Genomic DNA, 15,218 nt, shown 5'->3' with positions numbered 1-15,218 from the left:
TGTAAAGGACTAATACAATTGTTTTCCTGCACATAACTTGCATGATTTCAGCTAATTTTCTTATGTTAGTACAAGCGTACAACCGAGTGTCAGCAATTCAGTCCTAATTCCTATTCCTAAAGTACCGAACCCAAAAAATTTAAAAGAAAAGACACAATTTACAAAAGAGAAAAGAAAAAGGAAAAGTTTTGGAGTAGTTTTTTGTTTTTAAATTAAAAAAAAAAAAAAAAAAAAGAGTAAATGATCCGACTGTATCTCTTTTATCCTCGAAATTCAGTGGAAGTTACAGGGCCCCACACCGTGAAATCGACGGTAGAGAGAGCACGGTAGGTTAGTGGGGACCACACGATCTGAAGAAAACAGAATTCTTTTTTTAATTTTCTGATTTGAAAAGATCATCATTTAACAATGAGTCAATGAAGACAACAAAAAGCCCTTCCAATTTATATCCAAAATTAATAAGACCAGTGCAGGCTTTTAATACCAGTATTTTTGTTTTTTTAATAAATAAGATTTTCATAGTTTATTTAACCTTCAAAAATCTCAGTTTCTAGGGTTTTAGGAAGCAAAAATAATTTGCAGAGAAAAAAAAATCAAGAATGGAGGTAAGACCAAAATGTTTCTTGGATATTAGTATTGGAGGAGAACTTGAAGGAAGGATTGTTGTGGAGTTGTACAATAATGTAGTTCCTAAAACTGCTGAAAATTTTAGGGCTCTTTGTACTGGTGAATTGGGTATTTCCCCTATTTCTGGCCGTCCACTTCACTACAAGGTTTAATTTTTATGATTTTTTTTTTCTTTGGTGGAATGTATGATGTGGGTTTTATTTTTAATTTTGTGGGGTTTTGGTATAATAATGTGTTTTGTGCAAAGATTGCATCTTTTTTGAATTTGTTTGTGTTTAAAGTCTTAATTTCAATTGATATTTTGTTTTGTTTTATGGGTTATATTTGTTGGTTGATTGGATTTTCAGTATGGAATTTGTTTATTATGTGTGTAATGTAAAGATTGAATCTTGGTTTTGAGTTTGTTTATGTCTTAATTTCATTTGATTTGTTGATTGTTATGTTTTGGGTTTTGTGTTTTTGATAGATTAATTTGTTGGGTTTTTGTTCTGGGTACTGAAAGTTATGTATTTAGTTCAAAGATTGCATCTTTGTTGCATAAACTGTCTGATCAACTTCAATAACATACATACTCTATCACATAATTTTAATAACTTAGCAGTCTCTTGAATTGAAGGGTGCAATCCCTTATTATTTTTCAATTTCGAATATCGGCTTACAGCTTCATAGGTAGAATTGTACTTGAATGCTTATGAGTTGATCTTATTGTTGAAACTTTTTAATTTGAAAGTTAGTGCTAGAAAAGCAATGGTAATGTTGGGAAGTAATGGTTGAACTACCAAAATCTACATTTTAATTACTTTTAGTGCTCTGTATCTACTAGTAAGTAGCAATTGTGTTTGATTAACTTGATTTTGTTATTGTAATGACTAATGAGCTTTGACTAAACCAGAATGCTGTTTGCTAACTTGTCAAGTTGCTAGTAACTTCACTTCTTTGGAATTGAATGAAAGATAAGGCAGAGCTTTTGCCTTTCCTTCACTGGCAATAGTCATAAGATTAATGTTGCTGTTTTAGACGATAGTTTTTGTTGTGACTTGTGAAAATGAGTGAAGATGAAAAGATATCAGTTTTAGTAGCATTAGAAATATATGTTCCCTTTGAAGGCGTGCGGGCCATGTGGGTATTATCTGAGTTATTTTGTGTGTTATCTGTTTGGTTGCCTGTTTAAATCTTTACTGAGGGTTATTTTTTTTTTTTTTAAGAACAATACTAGTATATCCTTGTCCTAATTGTTCAAATTCGAAAAACTGGCAGGGTATACCTTTCCATCGTATTGTGAAAGGAGCACTTATTCAAGGTGGAGACATATCTGGGGGTGAGAGTGGGGGAGAGTCCATCTATGGTTCAACGTTTGAAGATGAAAATTTTGAGCTGAGGCATGAAAGAAAAGGAATGCTTTCCATGGTTAACGTTGGGCCCAATACAAATGGATCTCAATTCTTTATTACTACTACTCAAACTCATCAGTATAACGGTAAACATGTTGTGTTTGGAAGAGTGATCAAAGGTTTGGGTGTTATACGTTCAATCGAGCATGTTGATGTTGACCCTGATAATGGGCCGTTGCTTGATATTGTCATTGAGGATTGTGGAGAGATTCCCGAGGGGGAAGATTATGGCATTATCAACTTTTTCAAAGATGGGGACACTTACCCTGACTGGCCATCTGACCTTGATTCCAAATCAGATGATTTCACTTGGTGGGTTACTGCGGCAGAATGCATCAAGGTTTTTGGCAATGAGAGGTTTAAGGTATTTGACAAAAATATTTATTTTACTGGGATCTAATGGTCCTGTAATTATTTGCACATTGATAGGCAAATGATAATTTTGTTCAAAAAACTGGGGTCATTAAACTTGAAATACACTGAAATTCTTGCTGAGTTGAGGGTGTATCAAAATTGCAATTTGCATATTATTGATAGGTATCCTAAAGGGTAATTATATGTTTTTGCACATGCAGAAGCAAGATTATAAGATGGCTATTCGGAAATATCTAAAAGCTATGCGGTATTTGGATATGTGCTGGGACATGGAATCGTTAGATGGAGGTGATCTTTTTGTTAGTTAACATCATTATGTCATACTCTTTTCTTGTAGAGTTCTTAAACCTGTGTTGATCTATTGTTTTTTTTATGTACACAGAAAAGAGTTTATCTTTGAGGAAAATGAGATCTCAGTTATACACTAATACTGCGGTAAGATTCTTAATCAGTTTTCCTAATTGATGTGGGTGCAATTCAGCTGAACGCTATGGGGCTTTGAAGAATAAGTATTACTAATACCTTTCTGAAATGCTTCGTTTTCAGTTTCTTAAACACTACATTGGTGCTAATTATTTAATGGTTCATCAATTTGTCGATTATGATATGGGTTTCAAGGTTTAACATGTTCCTGTCTGTTACTCTTGCTTAGGCCTGTAAGTTGAAGATGGAAGATATAGAAGGAGCCTTGTGGGATACTGACTTTGCACTTCGTGACGAAGAAGAGAATGTGAAGGCTCACTTCCGCAGGGGTCAGGTCAGTTATTTTTATTTTAGCATTTTTAGTTTTTCTTTTTTGTTTGGTTACCAGCTTATACCCCTTGTCCACAAGAACCACAAGCATCATTCCAAAGTATGCATATTGATGAACTATGACTTTCTAATACCACTTCGAATGCAGGCATTTATTGCTCTCGGTGACATAGATTCAGCAGCTGAATGCTACGAGAAGGCTTTGGAACTTGAACCAAATGATGGTTAGATTCCAATAATTCCAATATATCATCTATTCATCTTATATTGTGGGATGCTTTAAATGGTAAAGGCCTCTTAACTTTATATTGCTTGTAGGTGGCATAAAGAGAGAACTTGCTGCCACGAAAAAAAAGGTAATATTCCAAAGATTGCATTCTGTTAGGTCAGACCAAGAGTAGTGTGTAATAGCCAACACTGTTAGCTCGAGCTAACCTTTTGACTTGTATGTGTTTTCAGATTGCTGAACGACACAGTAAAGAGAAGAAAACCTACACTAGAATGTTCATGTGAGATTCAGGGATGCTGAGTGGTATGTGAGAAGTTTAAGTAGCCCACCTTGCTTTCTTTTGCTCCAGATTAGTAGAATGGTAAATCCGAGCCCTGATGTATTATATAGAGTACTATATTGTCTATTTATCATGCTCTTGCCTGCCAAACTTTTATGATGGTCTTGGAAAACTAATTTCAAATCCTTAAAATCAACAATCTGTTATTCAAAGATTTTTGGCCGTGAACATGCAGAGGCTTTTGGTTTCTCTAAGTTAATCAGTGAAACTCATCCAACTGATATCGTCTGTATGTTACATTTCAGGTTTTCGTGCAGGGAAGATTTTTCACTGAATTGGATGAGCGTAGATGATGGGTTTGATATCTTGTTTTTTGTATAGATGGTAAAAATAGGAAAAATTTGCAAAGCTTAGATATATGTACCAACTTTTGATGTACATTTTAGCTACCTAAACCATCTGAAATGAAACTCCCTTGTCTCTTTATAGTTTATGCTTTGCTCAACCCATTTATATGTTTTATTTTCCTTTAATTCCTGTTTTATCCTGAACTTTAGTTACATTGTCTGCATGTTTATTCTAATTACTCTAATTCATATACAGTATGTACTCTGTTCTTGATATAAATGATTCATCTACCAGAAGTAAATAACGTTTGATATTAGTATACAAATTAAAAACACATGCGTAGTACTAAATAAAAAAAAAAAGTTACAGTCGTTGCTTATAAAAGTCATGACACTTTTACATGCTTCTTGCATTTTGTACACTGGTCAGATATGACATGAAAATCGTTTGATTTGCCCCAAGCCCCTCATCACAAGCCTTCGGTGACCATGAGCTACGAGCACATAAAAAATGGTATTAAGATAGTCAGTGACATAGCACGGCACATGGACCAGAGGTCCAGAGTTTATAAAAGATTGACACGACCTCATCACAACATAATTCGTTCTTTATTCATAACAAGCGCGAGTTTTGCTTGCACGGCCGCGCCCAGCTCTAATACAAAGCTAAGACACAAACAACAGGAAGTTTATACAAATGTGGTTGCGTAGTGTAGCTCCCTCAGTCCCTCCTGTAGAATATTCTTGTTTTCCCTCTATCAGATTCTTAACCACAAAATCAAATAATACGAATATTTCTCAATTATTTTTTGAGCAAAAACCCTTTCAATCTAAATTCTTCAGCATTGACGTTAACAACAATAATCTCCGCAAAATCACAAGCTGCAGTCGTATCACAATGTCCGAATCTCATTCCAGGTTTCTCTCTCCTCATTTCTAATGATTTTGGCATCCAAAAGTTTTGCTTTACTGTTTTTCTGAATTCTGATTGTTGTTTATTTGTTTGAGTTTGTTAATTTGATTGCAAAATTTGAATGAACTCTTCTTAATTTCTGCGTTGGATGGTTCAGAAATTTTGATGGATTGTTGTTTGGAATAATGAACTAGGGTTTCAGTTTCAGTGGAAAGTGATCAAATTGGGTCAATTGATCCTAGTTGTACGGAGATCATCGTGGTTCGTCATGGCGAAACTGATTGGAATGCTATTGGCAAAATGCAGGTTGATTTTATTAATTTCTTCATTAATTTTATTTATTGTATTTTTGGATAGAAAATGGTGAAGCAATAATAGACTTGTGTTTTTAATTTACATCTTTAGAGGAAATTGCAAGGATATTTAATTAAAGGGAAATTGATTGATAACTCTTGAAAGGATACTTATTGAAAGGGGATTGATTGATTACTCTTGCTCGCCTTCGTATCCTGTCGTCAACTCTTCGTATCCAGCTACATTGCTGTAATTTTCGTTGTATATGCTGATGTTATACACTTATATCCTGTGATAACAATATATTGTAAATTTGTAATTACTTCGCCAAATTAGTTTATGTAAATGGGTTGAGCTTGACTGCTAGTGATTGTGTAAATGGACTAGAAATTGGATGAATTTGATTAAGAATAGGTTATGGGAATAGAATTATAGGAAAGCATTGTTGGGGTAGGACTACTGTTCTGTGCAAATCAAATATAAGAAAAATTATTGTATATTACTCGTATTTGATTCAAGTATCATGCCAACAGAATCAAGTGAGATAAAGAAAAAAGGTGCATGTTGTTGATCTTTTTGCCTAAGATCGATTCTTGATTTCATGATTCATTTTAAGTCATATGGTGTAATGCAGACTGGTCCACTTTTGACCTACGAGACTTAGATTCAAGCAGTAATTTTGTTACTATGAAGTATTGCTAAGTTTATGCGGTACATGACTGTTTCTATGTCTATTTTCTCCTTCATTCCTATTTTGATCAGGGTCAGTTGGATGTTGAATTGAATGAGATTGGGAGGCAGCAAGCAGTTGCAGTAAGTTGAGGATATTATTGTCTGGTTGTGTACCTAGCTTTGCCAAAGTGCCCGCCTAATCCTGATTTCTGTTAGGTTGCCGAGAGACTATCAAGGGAGCCTAATATATCTGCTATATATTCATCTGATCTGAAAAGGGCTCTTGAGACTGCAGAGGCAATAGCATCAAGATGTGGTGGGCTTGAGGTCAGTTACTGTGCTAAAGATACTTAAAATTAAAATGCTATAAGTGTAGAATATTTACAGTGCACTGGGCATGGTTTCTTTCAGTGCAAGTTCAAAGATGTAGGATTCCTTTACTACTAGTTAGGAAGACAATTGATGAGTCTATTAACTCAATTATTTATGGTGTAAGATTTAAGTTGAATTAGGTTTATTTTAGTATGAATTATGAGCCTGAAGTCAGGGGAGGATAGACTTTTCCAACTTTTATGGCTTCGTATTTGAAGGATTTTTAAGGAGAACAATCGTAGGAATGGAAGCAGAGGATGAAAAGAGAATTGAAAGCCTTCTTGTTTACATGGAACCAGTGTCTGAAAAATTATGTCCAGTTCAGACCTATAAAAATTAAGTTTAGTTAAGGGCTCATTAGTTCAATTAAGGGCCAATGAGTTCAAGTATATTAGATAAGTGCTACCAAGTTCAATTCACAACTGAAAATAAGTTCAGATAAGGAGATTTCAGCTGAAGAAGCATTGTAGAAGTGTTTGCTTTTATATACTTGATTGATGCAGTGATCCTGGCCATAATTAAGAAAACTTTTGTAAATTTTTCGTGTGTGGATTTTTTTGGCTAGTATCGGTGTCGAAGAAAATAACCATGCAGATATCTTAAGAATCCAACCGGTTAATCTACTTCTTAGTTCCTATTTAAACTTTAGATGTTGGGGTTGTTCTGGAAAAGTTTTGCTTAGAAAGGCTGTATACATACAGTTCTTTATGGACTCTAAACCTCAGTGAACCTACTCTAAGTTTCACTACTTGTATCACGTAATTTAATGCTTTGTCTTATTATTTAAATTTGGCAATTATTGAACTACAGGTTAAAAGAGACAAAGACCTGCGGGAGAGGCATTTAGGAGATCTGCAAGGACATGTTTATCAAGACTTAGCGAAACTTAGCCCTAAAGCTTATGAAGCATTTAAGTCTCACAGATCTGATCAAGAAATTCCGGTGTGTAAGGACTCTATGCTCATTTGATAGTTTAGTGCACTCATTTGAAATACGAACTAAAGATTTTATGATTTTTCAACATCACTTTGTGCAGGGTGGTGGTGAAAGTCGTGATCAGCTTTATAACCGTTGTACGTCTTCGGTGCAGAAAATTGGTGAAAACCATAGAGGTTATCCACCCTTGCTTCTATTCCATTATTTGTACATTTATTGGCTAAATATTACAGAAAATAGTTTGTAGGAAGCTGTTTTCATTTGCATCTTTTGAAATACAGACAATTGATGTTGCGTTTGCTCTGGTTGCATGTTGTCATCGCAGGGCAACGATTAATTGTAGTCAGTCATGGGGGTGCCATAAGATCACTGTTTAACCGGGCTGCAGCCAAAGGACAACATCCAGGGAAAATATCTAATACATCAGTTGGCATAATTCAGGTGTCTGACGGAGACATGTGGTCCATCAAATCATGGAATGATGCCAGTCACCTCAAACAAACAGAATTTCTCGAATCTGCTTTTGGTGGGGATGCTTCTTCAGGCTAGCCAATATTTGTTCTCTGATTTAGACATGATGTAGTGCAAGAATTGCGTATTAATTTTCACATCATTTGCTCATGACATGATGTAATTTTTACCTTGGCCATGTGCGTAACCAAGTATTCTAACTGGGAAATTTGAATTAGGCCTGCTAAAGAGACAACACTGCTATATAGTATGTGCTCTGAGTTGGAGACCGTGTACTGTATATTGCTGTAAAAACCCTCTCTGATAGCTGATTGTTATTTTTACAGTATCTCTGTGATTCATTGTGAAGAACCTCTGTATACCCTGTTTAATATTTTTATTATAAACTTTTTCTGATATAAACAAAATAATGTATTTCTGATGTGGAAATTCTATGGAATTTTGAAGAAGGTCCATATTGAGTGGAATTCACGAGAGAAATCAACATCAGAGAGACAGGACAAAGCAAAACAGAATAAAAGAGAAATATGTTCGTCCACATTCATAGTTTTATACAAGTAGTACGTACTACGTATTATAATAAAACAAGCACTTCAGCTTAAGTTGACTGCTCAAGAAGACTACGTACATCAATGAGTCAACAAGAAGACGGCATATATGCACCAATAATACAGTAGGAAGCTTCAGCTGTTTAACAAAGCCTCTTCATTTCTTTGCTCTTTTCTGAAACGCATCTCAGTCCAGGTCTCTTTCTCTCTACTTCTGAAATCGTCATCTTTCTTTTGTTTTTTAATTTTATTTTGTTGTTATTCCATTTAGGTGTAGAGTTTGTAAAGAGTGTCAATGGAAAACGTTAAGAGTGGTGATATAGCTGGAGAAGCAGGGTTAGTTGATAGATCTTGTACAGAGATTATCGTTGTTCGTCATGGTGAAACAGAATGGATGCTCTTAGCAAAATGCAGGTTAGACTAATATTTCTATTCATCGTGCGAGTTGATACAATAGTTTAACTTTGTGATGACTGACAAGCGAGAGGAACTGCAAATACACATTATACACCGAATTAAAGAGTTTTAGTGAGTGATACAATAGTTTAATTAGATGAAAATTATGTCCTTTTTCCCTTTAAAACAAGTACCGGGTTTAATAAAGAGAAAATAAGTTCCTTTCACAACAATAATATAATAAGCTCATATCAGACGAGTTCAAGAGTTATTAGGTAAAAGCATAGTCTAAGAAGAAGACAATCAACTAATATAAGTCATTTGTCCTAGATATATAGACATGATTTACCTTGATAATTTCCTTTTCCAGTTTTCATTGGTATTCTCTGTTTCAAAATTCAAGCTACTTTGCATCTTCACATAGGTCTGTATATCATAATATGATTGTTGGCTATTTTGAATTTCTAGCAAGCTCTTACATTATATTAGTATTCTATTCTTTTCAATAATATAAGTAGAATATGGGTGATAAATGCTCACTAGAAATTTGTAGCATTGCACAAACTTTGCTCCTTTAAACAGCAGATGCTTAGATAGTACCCTCGTTATACTGCTCAATTTTCCCTTCATGCATATGCAACTGGTGTCTGTTTATTACTCGACTTTCTACTTCTTTTGTTAATGCTCCAGGGACAGACGGATATTGATCTAAACGAGGTTGGGAGACAACAAGCCATCACAGTAAGTTATGACATTCTGCACTGATTTAGGTTATCTTGTGAAGTCCTTAAATATATCCTGCTTTTTTGTTGTAGGTTGCTGAGAGACTATCAAGGGAGCCTAATATATCCGCTATATATTCATCTGATTTGAAAAGGGCCCTTGACACAGCAGAAACAATAGCATCTAGATGTGGCCTTCAGGTTTGTTAATCAAATTAATGCAACTATACTCCTCTTTGGGGATAACCAGGGGAGCTAATAATAGAACTTGAATTTGATGAGATGCAATATACCCCTCTTTCTCTTTGTTCTATTCAGCTCATAAAATTAAGAATGTTTCAGCATAAGATAGTTAATACAATACAATTTTGTGGTTATTAAATAACAAAAATGACAATTTTGGTGAGATTGATCCAATACTACATAAACCAAGAGTTTATTTAAAAAAAAAAAATTAAAAAAAAAAAACCTAAAACAAAACAAAGTATTGTAGTGACTAATCTAGTGGAATGTATATGTAAACCTTTTTAAGATTTTTAAAAAGTTTAAAACATGCAGATTGATTTGTTCAACCAGAGTATACTGATCTGATACTTATACGTGGGTATTAGCTGCTCATCATTTTTTTGTGGGTCTCAAATCAGGTTGTTATAGATAAAGACCTGCGAGAAAGACATATCGGGGATCTTCAAGGACTTACATATAGTGAAGCACCCAAGGTTAACCCTATAGCCTTTGAAGCATTGAAGTCCCGCAGAAAAGATCAAGAAATTCCGGTGTGTAGTTTATGGTTCCCAACTCTTTCTAAAAAAGTCTGAAAGATTATTGTTCTGACTTGATTTGCTAATCTTCTATGTGACTATGGAATATAAATTACAGATTTACAGTATTCAATAGAGTCAAAAGATCATTTGACATTCTAACTAAAGATTTTCTAAAGTTTGGAGCTTGGAGTTATGTTAACTTCAGAATGTACTTCATCATCTGCAGGGTGGTGGCGAAAGTAAGGATCAAGTGTTCAGAAGATGCACATCCTCATTGCAAAGAATTGCTGAAAAACACAGAGGTAATATTTTGGAAGCTGTTTATAGTTAGTTAGTTACTTCGCATGTGTCTAGGGCAGCCACTAGCCATGGGAGGTATAAACAAAACCGGTGAAGTAACTTCTTTTTTTTTTCTGGCTACATTTCAGGAGAGCGAGTAGTGGTAGTAACTCATAGGGGTATCATTGAAAATCTCTATAAGCGAGCTATACCTGGAGAACGTCCTGGAGGGGTATGGAATACATCAATAAGTATATTTCAGTTGTCTGAAGGAGACAATTGGTCAATCAAATTATGGAATGACAAAAGTCATCTCAAAGAGACAGAATATCTGGAATCAGCTTCGGGTGGAGGTGATGCTTCAGGCTAGCTAGCAAGCTTATGCTTTAATTCCTGGTACTCAATCAATCTATTTACTCTTGGTGAGACTTGCTGTATCCAGGAGGATTATTGTACTTCTTTATTGTGGTTATGCTAATTGCAAACTGTGATAGTTGCAATGAGTGGAATTAAAGACTCAAATGAAATTTTAATAAAGAGATCCAAATGCTGGAAATTTATCTACTTTAATTAAGAGTACTCTTGCATGTCAATTATTGGAAGTCACAACATTCATTGATTCATAGGTTCATAGTAGCCCAGAAAACTGTACTGATGCTGCTCAGCTGTATTTCTTCTGGCGATATGCAGTTGCAGTTTGATTATCACATAGACGTGGATGAAAATATTTCTAGGATTTGCTTACTCATGGTTTGTGATTTAGATTATACTGCGATTATGTGGATTAAAACCATGTTCTTTGATTGGATAATCTGCACCAAAGCCTGGTAAAAGGCAAGGGTGGTATATACTATACGAGTATGTATTGTATTATGTCCTGTTTAGTTCGACAAAAGCAGTAAGCGGCATCTATAAATAGATGCAAGGACCCTTTCAGAACCAAAGAAATGATACAAACTGTTAGAATAAGTATTTATAGACAACAAACACACATAACAATCAGCAATTCAGCAGAATGTCTCTTATCTTTCTTATGCTGAAAAGATCAGAGGTAAATGTGATGCTTGTCTATATAATTATGACGTATTGTGATCCAATCTTATACGGGCATGAGTCGCAGTGTAAGCTAACTAAACTAGTTTATGATAAATCTTCTGTTATCAAATTCGAAGTAAATCCAATGTCAGTGAATTTCACAGGAAAGAGAGGAAAGACAGGACAAAAGAAAAAATAAGGTGAGAATGAGTTAGGTGGAGCTTAGGTAGTGATTAATAATTAATAATTAATAAGCATATCAATGTTAATGTTAAACTAAGCTGACTGCTGCAAAAGAACATCCCCAAGTCATCAGGAGAGCCATCAGTAGCTATTGCCATCAGGCCTCCTCCTCAATCAATGGCTGCCTCTGATTCCAGGTTGCTCTTTATCTGTCTCTCTTTTCGCCTACGTCGAAATACTATCATGTTCTTGACTATGTTACTATGTTCATGTTCTTTTGGTTGATCGTATGTTATTGTGGATTTTTTTAAATGTATTTTATATTGTTTTTTTTAAGCTATACAATGTTTATAGACTTGTTATACTAAGATTATTTAGGGAAATGGAGCAAATAAAGGAAAACTTGAAACTTCTGTGATTAGGTTGTTTAAAAGAAGCTTAATTTTATTTACTTGGGCGATCCATTTTAGTAATTCAATAATAAAACTTGAATGAATTCTTTTTTACTTTATGCGTTGAATAATCCGAATTTTTTAATGAATTTTTTGTTTGGGATAATCAACTAGGTCTTCTTATTCAGTGGAAAGTCATGGAATTGGGTCAATTGATCCTTGTTGTACGGAGATCATCGTGGTTCGTCATGGCGAAACTGATTGGAATGTTATTGGCAAAATGCAGGTTGATTTTTCTCAATTTCTTCAATATTTTTTTAAATTGATTTTTTATTTTATTGTGTGTTTGGGTAGCAATGGTGAAACAAAAGGGAGAGGGAAGGGGAAGGGAGGGAGAAGTACTAGTAGGCTTTTGTTTTTATTTCAAATCTTATGATGAAATGGGAAGGATTTGGTATTGAAAGGTAATTGAACTACTCTTGCTCGCCTTCATAACTATCAAATCCCCTTAGGCTCTTGTCATTAAAAAAAAAAAAGAAGCAAATCCCCTTTGGCTTATTCAAACATATTGTTATTATTTTCATTGTATACATTGATATTTTGTATGATTAGGTTAATGAATTATGACTGATCATCTTCAATTCTCTGCTGTCACAAATGAACATTGTAAGAAATTTGCCAGATAAGTTTATGTTAATGGGCTGAGCTAGTGTTTGTGTAAATAGAGGACTAGAAAGTCGACAATTTAGTATAAGAACAGGCGTGTAATGAAAATCAGAGAAAAGAGATTGCTCATACACAATTTTAGTGCCATAATGCCAGGATATTTATGGGAGATAGAGAAAAAAGGGTACATGTCGTACATCATTTTGCGACTTTTGTTATTTTGAAGTATTTGTTCAGTTTTTGCAGTTTCATGTATGTCTATTTTTACCTTTATAACTATTTCACCAGGGGCAGTTGGATGTTGAATTGAATGAGATTGGGATGCAGCAAGCAGTTGCAGTAAGTAGAGGATAATCTTTGCTGGTTGTGTACCTTGCTTTGCCGAAGTGCCTCACCTAATCCTGATTTATGTTAGGTCGCTGAGAGACTATCAAAGGAGCCGAATATATCTGCTATATATTCTTCTGATCTGAAAAGGGCACTTGTGACTGCAGAGGCGATAGCATCAAGATGTGGAGGGCTTGAGGTCAGTTATTGACCTTAATACTTTAAATACTTTTAATGTAGAAAGAATGTGGGGAACTTATTTACAGTGCACTTGGGCATGCTTTCTTTATTATTAGTGAGGAAGACAACTGATGAGTCTATTAACTCAACTTATTTATAGTGTAAGATTTATAAGTTTGAATTAGGTTTATATTAGTTGAACCTACTCTGAGTTTCACTACTTGTATAATTAGATGTCTGTCATTGTGTACATTGATCTTTGATGCATGAAGTGTAATTATAATGCTTTATATAGTATCTAATTTTGGCAATGTATGAACTACATACAGGTTATAAGAGAGAAAGGCCTGCGGGAAAGGCATATAGGAGATCTGCAAGGACATGTTTATCAAGACATAGCGAAGCTTAACCCTGAAGCTTATGAAGCATTTAAGTCTCACAGATCAGATCAAGAAATTCCGGTGTGTCTCATTTGATAGTTTAGTGCACTTTATGATGACTAACAAGTCAATATTAAGGAGTGTGCAGCTAATACCTACTATCCATATCAACTGCTTTTGTGTATTTGCTTCTACTTTAGACACTTTGGAGGTGCATTTGATATGGAACACCATTTTGAAATACAAAATTGCTCAATCTCCTTTTTTGCATTTAGGAGTTTAGTACTGTTATTTTCTTCCCAACAAGGAAAACAATTTTTTTATAGTTTCTTTCATCATTTTCATGTGATTGAATTGACATGAATGTGTGGCTTCAGAATCCGGACTGGCATTTAATGGAACCTCGTTATATAAAAATTTATACTGTTGCATAGCAATATGCCAATAGTCATATCAGTACACAATGCCGCTTTTCAAACTGCTTATTACCAGATATTGCAAAACCCTAGTATACATGTAAAAGATACTACAGTATGTCTGTTTCTTCATCATAATCCCTTTTAAGACTTGTTCTGAAAATGTCTCTTTTGAGTCAGCATCTTGATGTTAATCTTTTAGACAAGGGATGACAAATTGCTTGCCCGATACATATTGTATTATTTTGAAAGTTTCATACGAGTAGTATGTAGCATGCTTCATTGAGTGGCTGCAGTGTGGTGGTGAAAGCTAAATATTCTATGACTTTTCAAAATTGTTGTGTGCAGGGTGGTGGTGAAAGTCGTGATCAGCTTTATAATCGTTGTACGTCTTTGGTGCAGAGAATTGGTGAAAACCATAGAGGTCATCTACATTGCCTGTATTCCATTATTTATACATTCATTGACTACATATTACAGGAAATAGTTTGGTTTTGAAATACAGACAATTGATAGATGTTGCATTTGTTCTGGTTGCATGTTGTCATTATGTTGCATTTGTTCTGGTTGCATGTTGTCATTGCAGGGCAACGAGTGATTGTAGTCAGTCATGGGGGTGCCATAAGAACGCTATTTAACCGGGCTGCAGCCAAAGGGCAGCATCCAGAGAAAATATCTAATACATCAGTTGGCATAATTCAGGTGTCTGACGGAGACATGTGGTCCATCAAATCATGGAATGATGCCAGTCACCTCAAACAATCAGAATTTCTCGAATCAGCTTTTGGTGGGGATGCTTCTTCTGGCTAGCTAATTATTTAATATTTGTGCTCTGATTTCGACATCATATAGTGCAAGAAATGTGTACTAATTTTCATCACGACATGAGTTATTTTTACCTTGGCAATGTGTATTACCAGGTATTTTAATTGAAAGTTTTCAATTACGCCTGCTATTTTGTGTGTGCTCTGAGTTGGAGACCCTGTACACAGTATATAAATGTAAAAATCCTCTCATAGATAATTGGTTTTTAGTATTTGATACAAATGAGAAACATACTTTTTCATATAATAAAAGTAAATGTTTTTATGGTGTGGAAAATTTTATAGAATTTTGAATTTTTGAAGAAGGTCCATTTTTTAGTGGAATTCGCAAGGGTAATCAACATCAGAGAATGAAAAAGGAGAAAGCAAAACAGAACAAACGAAAAGCATCTTCATCCACTTTCATAGTTTTATACTAGTACTTTAAGAAATATTTTAAGCTGACT

General features: G+C 34.6%; 4 protein-coding genes across 9 annotated transcripts; all 4 read left to right on the top strand.

The window, feature by feature from the left end:
- Positions 1–397: 397 nt before the first annotated feature.
- LOC145600188 (peptidyl-prolyl cis-trans isomerase CYP40-like) lies at positions 398–4,144 on the top strand. 3 transcript variants are annotated; one of them, XM_081656089.1, is made up of 9 exons: positions 398–773; positions 1,885–2,382; positions 2,594–2,681; positions 2,776–2,828; positions 3,046–3,150; positions 3,295–3,370; positions 3,465–3,502; positions 3,606–3,678; positions 3,961–4,144. In XM_081656089.1, the coding sequence occupies exons 1-8, from the start codon at positions 600–602 to the stop codon at positions 3,657–3,659; spliced, it is 1,086 nt and encodes a 361-aa protein (XP_081512215.1). In that variant the 5' UTR covers positions 398–599; the 3' UTR covers positions 3,660–3,678; positions 3,961–4,144. The 3 variants fall into 3 exon arrangements, 2 of the variants coding, with proteins under 2 accessions (XP_081512215.1, XP_081512216.1); XR_014104261.1 differs by having other exon boundaries at positions 399–773; positions 3,606–3,736; XM_081656090.1 differs by lacking the exon at positions 3,961–4,144 and having other exon boundaries at positions 3,465–3,501; positions 3,604–3,682.
- Positions 4,145–4,640: 496 nt separating this feature from the next.
- Positions 4,641–7,988, top strand: LOC145602221 (phosphoglycerate mutase-like protein 4). The gene is made up of 7 exons (XM_081658393.1): positions 4,641–4,920; positions 5,110–5,221; positions 5,972–6,022; positions 6,098–6,208; positions 7,064–7,195; positions 7,290–7,365; positions 7,515–7,988. The coding sequence occupies exons 1-7, from the start codon at positions 4,700–4,702 to the stop codon at positions 7,736–7,738; spliced, it is 927 nt and encodes a 308-aa protein (XP_081514519.1). The 5' UTR covers positions 4,641–4,699; the 3' UTR covers positions 7,739–7,988.
- A 273-nt stretch (positions 7,989–8,261) lies between these two features.
- On the top strand, positions 8,262–10,933 carry LOC145602226 (phosphoglycerate mutase-like protein 4). Of its 3 annotated transcripts, none has more exons than XM_081658401.1 (7): positions 8,262–8,404; positions 8,480–8,616; positions 9,288–9,345; positions 9,420–9,527; positions 9,971–10,102; positions 10,317–10,392; positions 10,519–10,933. In XM_081658401.1, exons 2-7 carry the CDS (start codon positions 8,504–8,506, stop codon positions 10,737–10,739), a joined length of 708 nt encoding a protein of 235 aa, XP_081514527.1. In that variant the 5' UTR covers positions 8,262–8,404; positions 8,480–8,503; the 3' UTR covers positions 10,740–10,933. The 3 variants fall into 3 exon arrangements, with proteins under 3 accessions (XP_081514527.1, XP_081514525.1, XP_081514526.1); XM_081658399.1 differs by having other exon boundaries at positions 8,480–8,622; positions 9,295–9,345; XM_081658400.1 differs by lacking the exon at positions 8,262–8,404 and having other exon boundaries at positions 8,464–8,622; positions 9,295–9,345.
- On the top strand, positions 10,729–15,166 carry LOC145602222 (phosphoglycerate mutase-like protein 4). Of its 2 annotated transcripts, none has more exons than XM_081658395.1 (7): positions 10,729–10,765; positions 12,154–12,265; positions 12,934–12,984; positions 13,061–13,171; positions 13,482–13,613; positions 14,297–14,372; positions 14,535–15,158. In XM_081658395.1, exons 2-7 carry the CDS (start codon positions 12,260–12,262, stop codon positions 14,756–14,758), a joined length of 600 nt encoding a protein of 199 aa, XP_081514521.1. In that variant the 5' UTR covers positions 10,729–10,765; positions 12,154–12,259; the 3' UTR covers positions 14,759–15,158. The 2 variants fall into 2 exon arrangements, with proteins under 2 accessions (XP_081514521.1, XP_081514520.1); XM_081658394.1 differs by lacking the exon at positions 10,729–10,765 and adding an exon at positions 11,082–11,784 and having other exon boundaries at positions 14,535–15,166.
- Positions 15,167–15,218: the final 52 nt, after the last annotated feature.

Source organism: Chenopodium album, chromosome 21 (assembly GCF_948465745.1).
Source record: "Chenopodium album chromosome 21, dcCheAlbu1.1, whole genome shotgun sequence".
Classification (NCBI taxonomy): Eukaryota; Viridiplantae; Streptophyta; class Magnoliopsida; order Caryophyllales; family Amaranthaceae; genus Chenopodium; species Chenopodium album.
The sequence above is the reverse complement of the archived record's forward strand: the minus strand, read 5'-3'. Positions and strand labels throughout refer to the sequence as shown.